Here is a 16,549-nt window from a genome sequence, read left to right on the forward strand (position 1 = left end):
CTTAACTCGCCACATACTTGGAACTTTAGTAATTGGCTTTAACTTTAAAGGTGCGTAAAACTATACAGGTGGTCAAGTTTCTTCTTTTCTATTAAAGCGAAACAATTAAGAATTTAAGAAAATATTCACGTACTTTTACTTTCACATGCCAAATGAATGATTAGCTATACATTTACTTTCAGCCTTTGGCTAACTGTGTATTCATTCAATTGTGAGTTTTATGGTTAGAAATTACTGAAAAATTAAACAAAATTTAGTATGAATGTCTCAACATATTATGAAATACATAAATAGAATCAAATCCCAAATGGACTAAACTGTCTAAAAGCCATCTAAAATTACAAGTTTTTAATCCTTCAACAGTCCAATCGAGACTTTTCTCAACATAATTTGATACTATCGAGCTTACTGTGAGGATTAGTATAATATATGCAAGTAAAAAAAAAAACACAATTTGTCCACGTCTTTTGGATTCAGAAGGAAAAAAAGAAGTTATTTTCTGTTTTAAACCAAAGTCTCATAGTTTCAAGTTTTATAATTACATAACTTAAATTCTCTGCAGTCCCAACTATATATAAAATTAGAAACTCTATCATATCCAATTTCATGCAGAGCTTCGTTTCTCTTATCACAAAATGTAGCACACTCCAACAGAAAACCAATCAAAGACCTAAATTCCCCGCAGTCCCAACTCACTACCAAAAGAAAGGCTTTAGCCGACGAAAATAAAAACACCATGCCGACGAACCATTTTTTCGTCGGAAAGTTCACGTTATTTCGTCGGCTAATTTAAATTTTCGTCGGCTATGATCAACTTTAGCCAACGAAATTTTAATTTCGTCGGCTAAAGAATTTTTTTGTCGGCTAAAGTTCATAGACTATAGCAGATGACTTTAACCATACTTTAGCCGACGAAATTTTAATTTCGTCGGCTAAAGTGATTTATATTCGCAAATCTGGACTGCAGCTCATCTGGGGAAAAAAAACAGGAGAAAAAGTTTGGGTGTTGTCGAAATCTGTCCATAAGTAGTTTGTGGAGCTATATATAGGTACGTACGATTACCACGGTACGTACGATAATCTGTCCATACTGGTGGGTATTGATTATAGAAAATTTCATTGAAGTCACATTTTCAACATTTTTTTCTACATAAGTCCATCTTAATCTTTTTACCTATATAAGTCCATTTTTAAGGGTAAGTCTGTCACTTCGTTTTTGTGATGTTCCTAAAATACCCCTTTTCCCTAGAAATCAGTTTCTCTCTTCTAGTCTCTCTTCATTCTTCTTAGACGGCTCGTTTTCACTTTCCTCTCTTCGTCTTCCTCCTCCTTTTCTTCTCCGAGCTTGAATTTGTGGCCATGGCGATGTCTCAGGCCACCACTGACTAGAAGATGATGCTCGACACCACCGGATAGACGACGACGACGTCTCGACCTCAACGTCGCCGGCTCGACCTCGACGTCGCCAGATCGACAACAAAGACATTCGGATCTTGACGCCGCTAGATCGACTACGAAGTTTTCGGATCGAAGTTGACGCCTTGATTTTGATGTTGCCAGATCGATGGCGACGACGCCTAGATCTCGACGTCGCTAGATTGTCGACGTCGTATCGGCTCCGTCGTCTCGGCTCCTTCATCTCTCATACATCAACGACGCTCGGCCCAGACTCATCATCAGCTACGGTCGGAGTCGAGAGCTCCTCATCTATCTCTTCTCTGCTTCAATTTCTTTGCCAGACTCCTCATTATATCTTCCCATTTTTGAGTAAGCATTCCTCTTTGCTTCAATTTTTGTTCTATACTGTGCTTCAATTTCTCGCATTAGCAGAAGAAAAGCTTCTTCTGAAATTGTATCTAAATATATTATAGTTTGAACCCTTGTTACTAGAGTTGTATTACTTAATACTAAGAATAGTTTCATTCTTGTTTCAATGTTTAAATAAGGATAGTGTTTACACTAACTTGTGATAGTGTTGGTATTTTAGATGGTGATAACATTGTGGTTCAATCTCATGTTTTAATTTTGTGTTTAGTGTTAAGTATATTAGAACAGTAGTTTTCCATAACTGTTGTAGTCTATTTATGCTACTAAGATAGTTAACTTATGCGTCTGTGGTAGTATCTATGCCAATATTGTTTTTGTTAGTGCTATATGCTCATTATCCAAGTGCAGTAGCATTCTATAACGTCTACAGTATTTTTCTTTTATTCTAATAGTATCTTTATGTAACTGTGATGGTATCTTAGTATGCTGGTATCAAATTCACATTTTTGCGGCATTTTAAAGTTTAAGTCTTTGCTGCTTTATTCTATGGAAATATTGCTAAATTTTGTGGTGAATTGGCCTATGATTTGGTACCTCATTCTTTTTCTTCCTTTTATTTCTCATGATTGCTGGTTTTGGTTTTGTTTTATTTTTTTTATTGCATGTTTGGTAGTAGCTTTACATGTCAGTGATAGTATCTTTCTATATCAGTGATAATATTATTTTATCTCAATGATAGCATCTTTTTTTGTCAATATATTTTCAACATGAAGTCAGTAGCTTTCTCATTGTGTGATAGTATCTTTTCAACATACAAGTAGTATCTTTTCAACATATGGGTAGTATCTTTTTATCTATATGGTAGTATCTTTTCAACATGATGTGAATCTTCTATTTTCATGTCAAATACTAATATTATGTCGTTTCATGTCAACTACTAATATTATGTCATGTTTGTGTGCTTGCAGAGTTCTTTGCCTTGTAATTATGGTAGTAGCTTTCGAAAATCATGTGAATTTGGATATTGAAGCCTCTCTTAACCAAGAGATCATTCTACTAACTAAGAAATATGTGAAATGAAGTCGTCTATTGATCGAGGATGGCAAAACCACGAAAGTAGCTTTACATAACCATTGTAGTAGACTTTGTAAACTATAATAGTAGCTTTTTAAAACTATGAAACTAGTTTTACACATAATTATGTCATGGTAGAAGGCTACATATTTTTGGTATTTGTTAATGTTTGTATCAGTATCTTTCTAACAAGATGATAGTATTTTGTATGCACAATCGTAGTATTTTTTGCAATCTCCATGTTAGTATCTTCTCAACCTTTAATAGTAGATTTTGTTTTACTTGGTAGTAAATTTTGTTCTTCTTGGTAGTAGGTTTTTGTTGCCGGTGATAGTTGCTATTGTTTTGTTTGGCGGTAATATTTTTTGTTGCTAGCGGTAGTAGATTTTGTTGCTAGAGGTAATAGCTTTTGTAACCTTGTTTGGGTTTTCGAAAATCTCACCGTAGTAGCTTTTGTAGCTGATTGTAGTAGCTTTTGTAGCTGATTGTAGTAGCTTTTGTTAATGGGGACAATAACTTTTGTTCTACTTGGTAGTAGCTTTTGTTAATAGGGACAGTAACTTTTGTTCTACTTGGTAGTAGTTTTTGTTATGCTTAGTAATAGCTTTTGTTGCAGGTGGTAGTATATTTTGTGACCTCATCGGAGATTGTTAGAAATCTCACCATAGTAACTTTTATAGCTGATGGTAGTAGCTTTTATAACTGGTGGTAGTAGCTTTTATTGTTGTTGACAATAGCTTTTGTGATCGTCGGTAACATTGTCGGAGGTCGATCAGAAACTTTACCGGAAGTCGGCCAGAGACCTGTCAGTGGTAGTAGCTTTTGTTGCTGGTCGTAGTAGCTTTTGTTGCTATCGGTAGTAGCTTTTGTTGCTATCGGTAGTAGCTTTCTTTGCTGGTGGCAGTAGCCTTTTTTGCTATCTGTAGTATATTTTGTTGTCAGTAGTAGTAGCTTTTTTTGCTGACGGTAGTAGCTTTTGTTGCTATCGGTAGTAGATTTCTTTGCTGGTGACAATAGTTTTTTTTGCCATCAGTAGTATCTTTTGTTGTCAGTGGTAGTAGCTTTCTTTGTCAGTGGTAGTAGCTTTCTTTGTCAGCGGTAGTATATTTTGTTGTCACTGGTAGTAGCTTTTGTGGTCGCTAGAATCCTCATAGATGGTCGGCCGGAAAGTTCGCCGGAGGTCAGTCGAAAAGTTCACCGGAGGTCGGTCGGAGACCTCGCCGGAGGTCAGTAGTAGACCATTTATGGTTGTTAACTTTTTATATTAGTGGTATTTTTGTAAATATAAGAGAGAAAATCTAATTTTTTGGTTGGATGGTAATCTGTAATTTTGTTGAACTTTAATACTTAATATAAGACTTTATTTAGGCTTAGGTGGACTTATATAGACTTTATTTAGGCTTAGGTGGACTTATATAGGTAAAAATGTTTAGGTGGACTTATATAGGAGAAAATGTCTCCAAGTGGACTTCTATGTAATTACCCCTATTGATTAACTGTCCAGAAAGACATCCATCTAAATTGTCCAGACATTCAAGGCGATCTCGATTACCACAACAGGGAGTTCGCAAACTATTTTGGCTGCTGGGTACGTAATTCAATATTTATGTACTTGTTTATGTTTATTGCATAATTATCTATATTTACAGTTGAATGGTTGGTTGCAAATGAACCATATTCAATTTGATGGTCACCCAAATTGGTCGCGCGAACTAAGACTTCTAGCGATGAAGCCGATAATGTTAAGAGTTTATCCGATGTGCAAGGTGAATGGCGTGCAATTTATATATGAACAGAGAGACAGCAGATAGAGAACACAATTCGGGGTGATGGCGCATGGTGGGCAGAATGGAGTTAACTATTACGGTGTTCTCCATTCAGTGGTGGAACTCGTTTATAGGCAAGGCATGACAATGCACCTCTTCAAGTGTAGATGGTTTGATACTAGGCCGCAGAGCATGAAGACCGATCAGTATGGAATATTATCGGTGAACACTGCTACAAGTTCTTACGAAGATGACCCGTTCGTTTTTGCCACATCGGTAAAATAAGTGTTTTATCTTGATGACCTTGCTAAGGGTGACGCGTGGAAAGTAGTCAACCTTGTGCACCCTCGAAACATTTACCGGGTGGCTACACTTGGAGAGGCCTAAGACGAGGAAGAAGATGTTGCGTATCAAGAGCCTAGCGCAATAGGTATTCCTAACTCCTCTACCGTTCGCCTTAGTAATTTTAAAGTGGGTCGTTCGGTGCGAATTCGTGATGAAGAGCCAAGGGTTATTGATGTTGATCCAAATCAAGAAACAGACGAAGACTCTGGCGATGAGGGAAAGGCATAGATTACCAGAAATTAATTCTGACACCGAAGAAGACTCATCGGATGATTCCGATTACGAGCCTTAGTTTTAATTCCGATTACATTAATTTGTAATAAAAAAAATGTATAACCTTTATAGTTTACATATGTTGAATTCATATTTTTGTTATTTTATATGAATTTTGGTGATATATGAACATGAAGTTAGTATAGTTTAAACCTTCTGTTTTTTTAATGTATGTTTTATACTTTAGCCGACGAAATATATCATAATTCGTCGGCTTAAACCATCTTAGCCGACGAAATATATCATAATTCGTCGGCTTAAACAATCTTAGCCGATGAAATATAACATAATTCATCGGCTAAGATGTGGTTAGCCGACGAATACCCTAATATTTCGTCGGCTAAACCCTAAACCCTAAACCTTAGCCGACGAATACCCTAATATACGACTTGTTGCGTGCCATCGATTTGAAACTATTTTCAGTTGAAGTTCTTGGCAAAATACGTAATTTAGACGGTCCAATGACATTTTCCGTGTGTTTAGGGGTTTGACTTAACGGATTGACCGTCCGGATCGAGCCCTTAACCTTATCGGATCAAGTTGAATTTTTTTCCATACATGTATTTTATCATGATGGTTAGATCTGACGGTGGGATTTTTGTTTCTCAAGTTTGATCATCACAATCACAACATGCCTACTAATGTTGTATAACTTGTTTACCGAGTGTTTAAGTAAATGTTCCGTTTCAAAAACAAACTATACGTAGAACGTTCAAACACAAAAAAGTCGTGAAATAAGATATGACCAGAATGGTGAAATACGTTATGACCAGAATGGTGAAATAAAATATGACCAGAATGGTTGAAAAATAAAGATATTCCGGTAAAGTCTCGGTGCCGATAGTTGCGGTCAATGCAATTTTCCATTCTTTATCCTTATGGGTAGCCCTATCTTCGGTGGTTATTTTCTGTAAAATTTTTATATGACTTGTTGGGTCTCATCGGTTTGAAACTATTTTCGGTTGAAGGTCCGGCCAAAATAATTAATTTAGACGGTCCAATGACCTTTTCCGTGCATTTAGGGGTTTGACTTAACGGATTGACCGTCCGGATTGAGCCCTTAACCTTGTCGGATCAAGTTGCATTTTTTTCTATATATGTATTTTATCATGATGGTCAGATCTGATGGTCGGATTTCCGTTTCTCAAGTTTGATCATCACAATCACAACATGCCTACTAATGTTATATAACTTGTTTACCAAGTGTTAAGTAAATGTTCCGTTTCAAAAACAAACTATACGTAGAACGTTCAAACGTAAAAAAGTCGTGAAATAAGATATGACCAGAATGGTAAAATACGTCTACGGTTGAAAAATCAAGGTATTCCGGTAAAGTCTCGGTGCCGATAGTTGGGGTCAATGCAATTTTCCATTCTTTATCCCTATGGGTAGCCCTAATGTCGGTGGTTATTTTCCGTAAAATTTTTATACAACTTGTTGCGTCTCATCGATTTAAAACTATTTTGAGTTGAAGGTCCAGCCAAAATACGAAATTTGGACGGTCCAATGACCTGTTCTGTGGGTTTAGGGGTTTGACTTACGGGATTGACCGTTCAGATCGAGCCCTTAACCTTGTCGGATCAAGTTGAATTTTTTCCCATACATGTATTTTATCATGATGGTCAGATCTGACGGTTCGTGCCGGTTCGTGCCTTTTGATACGCCTCTTATTTCCGCGAAGGTATCATCATCGGCGACAGAGATGAAATCCGTCGCGTCCACCGCATCGCCCTCAGGTAATGAAAGATGAATGATTTGTTTTCTTATAATTAATAATAAAGGGTCTCCGATTTTAATAATCAATTTGATTTATCATGTGATAGGCAGCGTCGGAGCGAAGCCGGCAAAGAAGAAGAGAGGCCCTGTCACAGGGAAGGCTCTCGAGAAGACCGTCAGTACCTCAGGGAGGATCGTCATCGTTACTGACGGGGATGGCGACATAGTATCGGGCGGGAAGTCGAGGACGTACTCCGGCCGCATGGGAGCGCTCATTAGAGATAAAGTCCCTATGTTGTGGTCAGACTGGGACGAGGTCCCCCAGGAGGTTAAGGACATAGTCCACAACGCGATGTCGGTGAGTTTACAAAATGCCTCAATAATATTATGTATTACATTGTTGATTTCTCGAAAAACTAAACTAATAAACAGTTAAATGCAGGTGTGGTTTAAGGTTCCCAAGCACCTGAAGAACAGCTGGGCGGACGTTGTGCATGAGGGAAGGTATGTTGGGAAGTTAATGAAAAAACAAAATTGTATGTGATATTAATAATATTTCTAATATTTTTGTTGTATCTGTAGGTACAAGGAGTGGAAGAACGAGTTGCGGACCTATTGGACTACGCACGGGAACGCACGTTCTAGTACCCCTGCTGAGTTCTAGTACAGGGAGTACGAGTGGCGTTGGCTTCTAACATTAGAATTCAACAACCCTCGTAAACAGGTATTTAAAAAAATTAATTAGTTAATTTGTCAGTAAGTACGTGCGTTTTTAAATATTTTACTAATAGTTTATTTTTTCTTTGAATGCCGTTTCCCAGGCGAACGCTCAGAACCGGCACCGCAACACAAGAAACTATCGTGCCGGTTCTAGACTGTTCGCTGTCTTCATGGACAAGGTGGTCAGGGAACATCCAGAAGTCAACCGGTACGTCTATACGTACGAGAAGGCATATCCTGACGCCCAGGAGGATATTGTAAGTCATCTTACGTTTTTAAATTTTAAATTTTACTTATATATATGTCAAAATGTTAATTAATAATTTTTTTCCTATCTAATTAGGCGAAGGTGATGGAGGCTAGTGACGAGGTGATGAGTGCTATAGTGAGGGAGACATGGCCGGACACGCAACAGGAAGAGATGTCTGAAGCCATGTCCCGGATCGACACTTCGGATCCGACGGTTGGGGCGAGGATCATGGGCACAGCCTTCCCACCGGGAGCAAACAACTTCTACTGCCGAGGTCTAGGAAAGAAGGGCGAGGGCGTCTTGAAGACCACTCTAGGATTTCAACGAAAGGCAGCCTCGACCAGCAGCAGGACCACGACCACGACCACCAGGACGACTCAGCTAGAGTCGGAAGTTCAGAGACTACGGGAACAGCAAGCTGCTCAGGTTGCCTATAATGCCGCGCAGGCAGCCTATGCTGTCGAGATATATGCCAACCAGCAGGCCCAACAGCAGCAGATGTTCCAGTACATGCAGGAGTTTACAGTTGCCCAGCTTCAGGGACTTCCGGCTTCGCCCATGCCTCCGGCTATACCGCTACCCCAGCCGCCGCAACCTCCGCAACAACCCCCAGAAGAGGATATTAATTTTGACGATCTAGATTTTGTGTAGTTAATGAATTATATAGTTTTATGTGCTTGTTGTTGGTTATATGGAATTGTTTTGGTGTATTTTGCAGCTTGCTTGGAATGGTAATTTAGAAATTTCGGGTTTTTTTTTTACTGGAATGGACTTATAGCTGACGAAATAAACCATAATTCGTTGGCTATAGTATTTTTATTTTATTTTTTTTAAGGTTTAGCCGACGAATTATGGAATGTTTTGTCGGCTAAACCATTCTAAAGCCGACGAAACAGACTATATTTTGTCGGCTTTAGTTATTTTTTATTTTTTTTATTCAATACTATAGCCGACGAATATATTAAACGTTTCGTCGGCTAAAGTCTCAGACTATGGTTGACGAAACACTTAATATATTCGTCGGCTAAATTCTGGGAAAAAAGCCGACGAGCTCTTTTTCGTCGGCTAAATTCTAGGACTAAAGCCGACGACGTCTTCTAGTTTCGTCGGCTAAAGTCATCGCCGACGACCTTTTCCCGACGAAATCTTAGCCGACGAAGGCTCGTCGGCTAAGATCTTAGCCAACGAATTAAGCTAACAGGCCGACAAAACTTTTTCGTTGGCTAAAATGCTTGTCTTGGTAGTGACTATTTTTATAAAATTAGAAACTTTATCATATCCAATTTCATGTAGTGCTTCGTTTCTCTCATCACAAAATGTAATACACACTCCAACAGAAAACTAATCAAAGACCTAATGTTTTTTATCGAAAGCAGCAAACAAAGAGGAAAAGATTAACATAAGTGCGTCATCTACTACAGAAAATCAAAAAACCGTAAAACTGAGATCCATTCAGAGTAAAATAATAAACTTACATAAAACAACTTTTAAAAAAGAAAAGCTTGATTATGATTCATATTGAACATACAAATGAGCTCCAATATACTTTAATTCGAAGGAGCTGCATATGAGAGCTCATTGTTCATTGAATTAGTTATTGAATCAAACAACCGACTGTTGTCCAAATCTACAAAACAAAAAAGAACAAACCGTTATAAAACTGACCATAATACAACTATACAATTTCCTTTCCAGAAATTAAAACAAATGCATACCTGCATGAAAAGAGGAAACCAATATAATGTAGAACGCTAAACTGATGAATAGCCAAAAAACAACAAAATTTCAAACAAAGAAAAAACATGATACGGTAAATATAAGCTTGCATGTTCTGTACATGGGTAGCAGATAAAACATTACTGTTAGACTACCTCATGAAAATATAAGTTGAAGCAAAAAGAGGACAACTGAAAGAGAACAATTTGCATTAACACCAAACTTGATTTCCAAACAAAGGAAACGCTTCTTTAAGCTTGGAAATCCGACTTAAAACGAAAACAGAAGAACAAAAATGGAACAAAGGAAAAGAAGAGTACAATGAAGCTAGCCAAAGTTTGTAATCACCGGGTATTGGAAAATATACAAAATTAAAGGATCCACAACAACAATATTTGCAGTGCTAACCTGAGAATTGAGCCTTGTAAAGGACCAAATCAGTTTTCAATATAGAATTTGTATATTTTGAACGATTTCATTGTACAATCACAATCAATAATTAAGTCATTAAGAATTATAAAAAAAATTCATTAACATGTATAATTCATAAAAAAACAATGATATACTATCTTGCCACAAGTAACCTCGAGTTCTTAGCATCGTATAACTACCTAATTGTGTACATGCATTTACAAAACAAACAAAAAATTCAAACTGAAAACTTTATAAATATAATTGACAAAAGGCATCAAGCATCATTTACTAAATAAACTAAATACTATCTGAGAACACTCACTGATTCTGAAAACATTAACATTATAATGCCAAAAGAAAAGGAATTAATTAGAAGTCTTAACATAATTCATACATGAGTTCAAAACAGTAATAAAATTGACACCACACAGTTCACCAACCTTGCAAAACGAAATGGAATTGCTCAGCCTATTTACACATATCAACCTTTCGGCTACAATTCCAATCTCATCAATATGCAAAGCAAACACAACCCAATTTAACAAACAATTGAGAAAAAAAAAAAAAGTAATCATGAAACCTAAAATGTTGTAAGAGTTTTGGTTACTCAGGATTTCAGACTCATGATTTGGTTACTCAGTTTTGGTTACTCATGAAACCTAAAATGTTGTAAGAGTTTCATGACAGTGATAGAAAAATGTTGCGTATATTGAAAGGAATGAACAAACATAATGTTCAGATGTTAGTTTATTATATTAATAATAATGAATTGAGGTTCTGCATTGAATCTTCATTTCTTTGGTCAAGATTTTTAAGAACGTATTTTACAGTTTTTAATTTTAATTTTGAATGTATTCATTTTAGGGTTTGATACTTAAAAAGTCTCTCTTACCCTCGTCTTTTTAACTCACGTGTATCACAGTTGTTCAACGTTAACGTTGAGGTGACGAAGAGCTTCGGGAATGGTAAATTTTCAATACAATATGTTTCTAGTCTTCTGGGTTCACAAATTCCTCCTCATTCTCAAACTAAACGGCTCACTAAAGTTTGAAAACTTAAAATTCCTCCAAAAATCAGAGTTTTTGCTTGGCAACTTATTTAAAATAGACTTTCAATAAAAGATTGTATTTTTACTAACCAAATTATAGATCGTTCTTGTCTTTTCTGCCAAACTAACTTAGAAACCAGTTATCATATTTTCCTTCAATGCCACTTTGCTACTCAAGTCTGGAACATTACTTTTCCTTCAATCCCTACCTCCCATTTTCCTTCTTTCGTCCACTTTTTTAAACATCTAAACAATATTTCCACTTCACAGCTCCTACTTCAAATATGGTGTTATTTTTTTTTTTTTTCGGGTCAAAGAGGGCCCTTTACTGTCATTGTCGGTTAAGGAGATCGTAAAATTTCATTCTCAGAAAAAAGAAAGAAAAGGAGATTATAAAACGAAGGGGACTAAAGCGTAATTCTCTTTCACAAAATCTAATTATTAATAGCAAAAATCGCAAAAGCCCTAGCCCCTCTCCTCTCCTCTCCTCTTCGTCTCTCTCTAATTTCTAGGGTTTACCTATCTGGCCAGGTAACCAACAACAGCCCCAATTCATCTTCGATTCGGGTCCCTGTAGGATCCAATTGATTAGGTTCAGCTGAGATTGATGGGTACTGAGAGGAAGAGGAAGGTGAGCTTGTTCGACGTGGTGGACGAGAGCACAGTAGCGGCTGCGAAGATGAACAAATTGAACGGCGGCGGCGGCGGCGCCATGAATCAAAATCCGATGAGCAGTGTGATCAATAGGTGGACCGGAAAGCCATACTCGCAAAGGTACTATGAGATCCTTGAGAAGAGGAAGACTTTGCCTGTTTGGCACCAGAAGGAGGAGTTCTTTCAGGCCCTCAAGAAAAGCCAGTCGCTGATTTTGGTTGGTGAGACTGGTAGTGGTAAAACCACTCAGGTTTGTTTCTGCAAAACACTCTCTTTTTTATTTTCAATTTTTTAATATATATTTTCTTCTATAAATTTGTTCGAACCTGATTACTGTTAGGCTTGATATGCTCAGAAACTGGAAAAATAACGACGCATTTATGTTATTTTCTGTTTTTCGTAAATTATAGCTGAAAGTTGCTTTTCTAAGTTGTTATTTTCGAAGCAATATGAATGTTGTAGTTGGAAGGTAAAGAAGGGCTCAAAGCAAAGGAATAAATTGGTTTATAAAATTGTGTGAAAGCCTCGTAGCAATTATTTTGGGAGTCTGTTATGTTTACTCAGGATTTCAGACTTTTGGTTTTGCCTTTTCGTTCTAGACAGTGATTTGCTGTTAAATGTTAGAATGGCACAGTGTTTTGCCTATGGTTTTTTTTTTTTTTTTTACCAAAAAACAATGCGTGCCATCACGGAGTTGATTTGCACTTTGTTTTGTGTGAGAATTTAATATTTTCAGTGGTGTAATAGGGCTCAAAAGGGCATTGCTCACTTTACATGAATCTTATTAGACATTGGTTGTGGGAATGTTTACTTTAAATGTGCGTTCTGGTTAGAGTACATGTGTTCGTATTCCATTGGTTTTCATATGAGCAGCAGCGGTAGTTTTGGGTGGTGAGCATAAAATGGTTTCATTCAAGCGTGGAAAATGATTGTGTTTCCGTTTTTCAGATCCCTCAATTTGTTTTGGAAGCTGTTGATCCGTCTTCAGATAAAAGCAGGAAGATGGTTGCTTGTACCCAGCCTCGTAGGGTGGCTGCAATGTCAGTCTCTCGCCGTGTTGCTGAAGAGATGGATGTTACCATTGGCGAAGAGGTTGGTTATAGCATTCGTTTTGAAGACTGCAGCAGTGCCAGAACAGTATTGAAGTATGTTATACTTGTTATATTTTTTAATACCTGTTCTCCTTTACAGAATCTTAGGTGATAGATAAAGATGATATATACTTATACCCACATTACTTTTCTGTGGTAGGTATCTGACAGATGGTATGCTTTTAAGAGAAGCGATGACAGATCCCCTGTTGGAACGATACAGTGTAATTATTCTTGATGAGGCTCATGAGAGGACTTTAGCAACAGATGTTCTGTTTGGTCTTTTGAAGGAAGTATTGAAAAATAGACCTGATTTGAAACTGGTTGTTATGAGTGCTACACTTGAGGCTGAGAAGTTTCAGGGTTACTTCAATGGTGCACCACTAATGAAGGTTCCCGGCAGGCTTCATCCTGTTGAAATTTTTTACACTGAGGAACCTGAGAGGGACTACCTGGAGGCAGCAATTCGAACTGTTGTACAGATTCATATGTATGAGACTCCAGGAGATATACTTGTTTTTCTAACCGGAGAAGAGGAGATAGAAGATGCATGCCGCAAAATCAACAAAGAAATTTCAAACCTGGGTGATCAGGTTGGTCCTGTGAAAGTGGTGCCCTTGTATTCAACTCTCCCTCCAGCTATGCAGCAGAAAATATTTGACGCTGCTCCTCCTCCCACAACTGAAGGAGGTCCTGCAGGAAGGAAAATTGTGGTGTCAACTAACATTGCAGAAACTTCTCTTACAATAGATGGGATCGTGTATGTTATTGATCCAGGTTTTTCTAAACAGAAAGTTTATAACCCACGAGTGCGTGTTGAATCCTTGTTGGTATCTCCAATTTCTAAGGCTAGTGCGCATCAGAGGTCAGGGCGTGCTGGAAGAACTCAGCCAGGCAAATGTTTCCGACTTTATACTGAGAAGAGTTTTCATAATGATCTTGTACCGCAGACATATCCAGAAATACTGAGATCAAATCTTGCAAATACGGTGCTTACTTTGAAGAAACTAGGAATAGATGATTTGGTTCATTTTGATTTTATGGACCCCCCTGCTCCAGAGACATTAATGAGAGCACTTGAGGTTTTGAATTATTTGGGTGCATTGGATGACGATGGTAACTTGACCAAGCTGGGTGAGATAATGAGCGAGTTCCCTCTGGATCCTCAGATGTCAAAGATGCTTGTTGTTAGCCCTGAGTTCAACTGCTCAAATGAGATTTTGTCGATTTCTGCCATGCTTTCAGGTACTTCTCAATTTTTTTTTCCTTGTTTGTTTCCCCTGTCATGTCTGTTCTGTTTGTTTTCTACATTTAAAGTGGATAAGGTCTAGCTGCACCATTCTTGATGCATGCTTGTTGATATGCACAGACATTTGTCTGCGCTCACGGGTCTTGACTACATCATCTGCATGCATATATGCATGTGATGGAAGTAGTTGTGTGTCAAATTAGGTTGTCATCAGCAACTGTCTTGTCTGGGTTCCATGTCCCCGGTTGGCATGCACCTACGGATTTTTAAGTAAGTGCTGATGCAGATAGTTGCAGTTTCTCAGTATTATCTCATGAAGCAAATGGTGTGGTCTCGCCTCTATGCATCTGCTAACGGTCCATGGGCCTCCTTCTGTGATAACCAATTTATTTCTTAGTACCCAATTGCTTTGTCCGGCCTAGGGAGGCTCAAAAAGCTGCTGACGAAGCAAAAGCTAGGTTTGGACACATCGATGGAGATCATCTCACACTGCTGAACGTGTATCATGCATACAAGCAAAACAGTAAGTTCATCTATCTGATTTTATCTGGGTAGGCTAGTTTTCTGGGGTATTCTGGTTTAACAATCTTGTGTGTTAATGGATATAGATGAGGATCCATCGTGGTGCTATGAGAACTTCGTCAATCAGAGGGCATTGAAGTCTGCGGACAATGTTAGACAGCAGTTAGTCCGCATTATGGCTCGGTTTAATCTCAAGCAATGCAGTACTGATTTTAAGAGTCGGGACTACTACATCAACATCAGAAAGGCTATGCTAGCTGGGTACTTCATGCAGGTGGCTCATCTGGAACGCACTGGTCACTACCTTACTGTGAAGGATAACCAAGTATGTAATGTCTTCTTTTTAATTTGAATGTAATTTCCTATATTTGTTCAACAGGAGACGTTTACATCGTCTGCTTACTCTGTATGAACTCTTTTTTCTGCAGGTTGTACATTTGCATCCATCAAATTGCCTGGATCACAAGCCAGAGTGGGTGATATACAATGAGTATGTCTTAACAAGCAGGAACTTTATCCGCACAGTTACAGATATCCGGGGTGAATGGTCAGTCTCTCTATCTCTCAACATATATAATATAAGTTGTATAGGTTTCTCTCGCTACTTGTCTCTTCTCCCTTTTTTTGAGAAATTCACTCGCTCTAATCTGCTAATTTTATTGTTTACAGGCTAGTTGATATAGCACCGCACTACTATGATTTGGCCAACTTTCCCCAGTGTGAGGCTAAGCGAGTTCTTGAGAAGCTTTACAGGAAGCGGGACGACAAGGAGGATAACAGAAACAGAAAATGAAGTGCTTACCGTTGTTTCTATGCCTCCTTTCCAAGTAACAATGGAAGCAGTGAGAACCTGTCTACATACTCTACATTACAATGCTCATCAAGCATTTACGTCTCTCAGCAGCACAATAGCCGAAAGGCTTACCATTGTTTCTGTACCGTCTTCTGGAGTTATTGAGTACTAGTAGGAAGTCTATAATTTATAAAAGATTGAACCATGATTACTTTTGGTCCTTTTTTCATAGCCGAGTGTTCCTGACTTGCAAATTTTACTCTCTGAAGTGAAAGACAATGAAAAATCGATGATTAAAGACTTGTTTTACCGTACTTATGAGTTGGAGATGACCGGAGTAGGAATTGAAGATTACCCCTCAATTTCCCCAATCCTGATCGAATTTCTTTCTGTCACAAATTCCTGTCCTTCCTATAGGGAGTAGGAATTAGGGTTATATATATATATACATATATACATACATACAGGCCCTTTCCAATGAGGGATCATTTTTTTAGTTTATTTCTAGGGATAGGCTATTTGACGAACTTCCCGATTATAAAATCACATCTCTACCATTCAATTTGTAGATCTATATGAGTAGATCATTTCCACAAGTTTTTAAAAGATTTGATGATCATTAAGTCGTCCAAAACTTTGATTTACTTTTAATAAAGTTGAACGGTTCATGTTTGTCAGAAAGTGTTGAATTTATTATTTAATCTCAACCATCCAAGATCATTAAAAAACAGATCTAATGGTGAGTTGTTAGCCCTATAAATGAATAAAAAAAGGGATCCCTCATTAGAAGGGCCATGTGTGTGTATATATATATATATATATATATATATATATATAGGGCTTCTCTGCTACGGACGTCCGCACCGTTTTACGGTGCAGATTTCCGTCCGTTCGTCATCGTATGGCGCCGCGCGAGGGCGCGTCTCCACCCCAGTGAACTCCAGCAGCTTTCCCGACCATTTTTCATCCCCGGCGAGTTCGTTCATTTCCAGTTTTCCGGCGAGATCACCCAAAATTTCAAATAAAGTCGATCTCGCTGGAAAACTGGAATTCGGCGGACTCGCCGGGGATGGAAAGTGGTCGGGGAAGCTGCTGGAGTCCGCTGGGGTGGAGGCGCACCCTCGCACGGCGCCGTACGGTGTCGAATGGAC

At 38.1% G+C, this 16,549-nt stretch overlaps 1 protein-coding gene across 1 annotated transcript; it reads left to right on the forward strand.

The window, feature by feature from the left end:
* The first annotated feature begins 11,590 nt into the window (after nucleotides 1-11,590).
* On the forward strand, nucleotides 11,591-15,723 carry LOC101308806 (probable pre-mRNA-splicing factor ATP-dependent RNA helicase-like). The gene is made up of 7 exons (XM_004288499.1): nucleotides 11,591-11,993; nucleotides 12,692-12,888; nucleotides 12,995-14,079; nucleotides 14,481-14,606; nucleotides 14,692-14,930; nucleotides 15,034-15,152; nucleotides 15,275-15,723. The coding sequence occupies exons 1-7, from the start codon at nucleotides 11,697-11,699 to the stop codon at nucleotides 15,396-15,398; spliced, it is 2,187 nt and encodes a 728-aa protein (XP_004288547.1). The 5' UTR covers nucleotides 11,591-11,696; the 3' UTR covers nucleotides 15,399-15,723.
* The last annotated feature ends 826 nt before the right edge of the window (nucleotides 15,724-16,549 follow it).

Source organism: Fragaria vesca, linkage group LG1, assembly GCF_000184155.1.
Source record: "Fragaria vesca subsp. vesca linkage group LG1, FraVesHawaii_1.0, whole genome shotgun sequence".
In the NCBI taxonomy this organism is placed as follows: domain Eukaryota; kingdom Viridiplantae; phylum Streptophyta; class Magnoliopsida; order Rosales; family Rosaceae; genus Fragaria; species Fragaria vesca.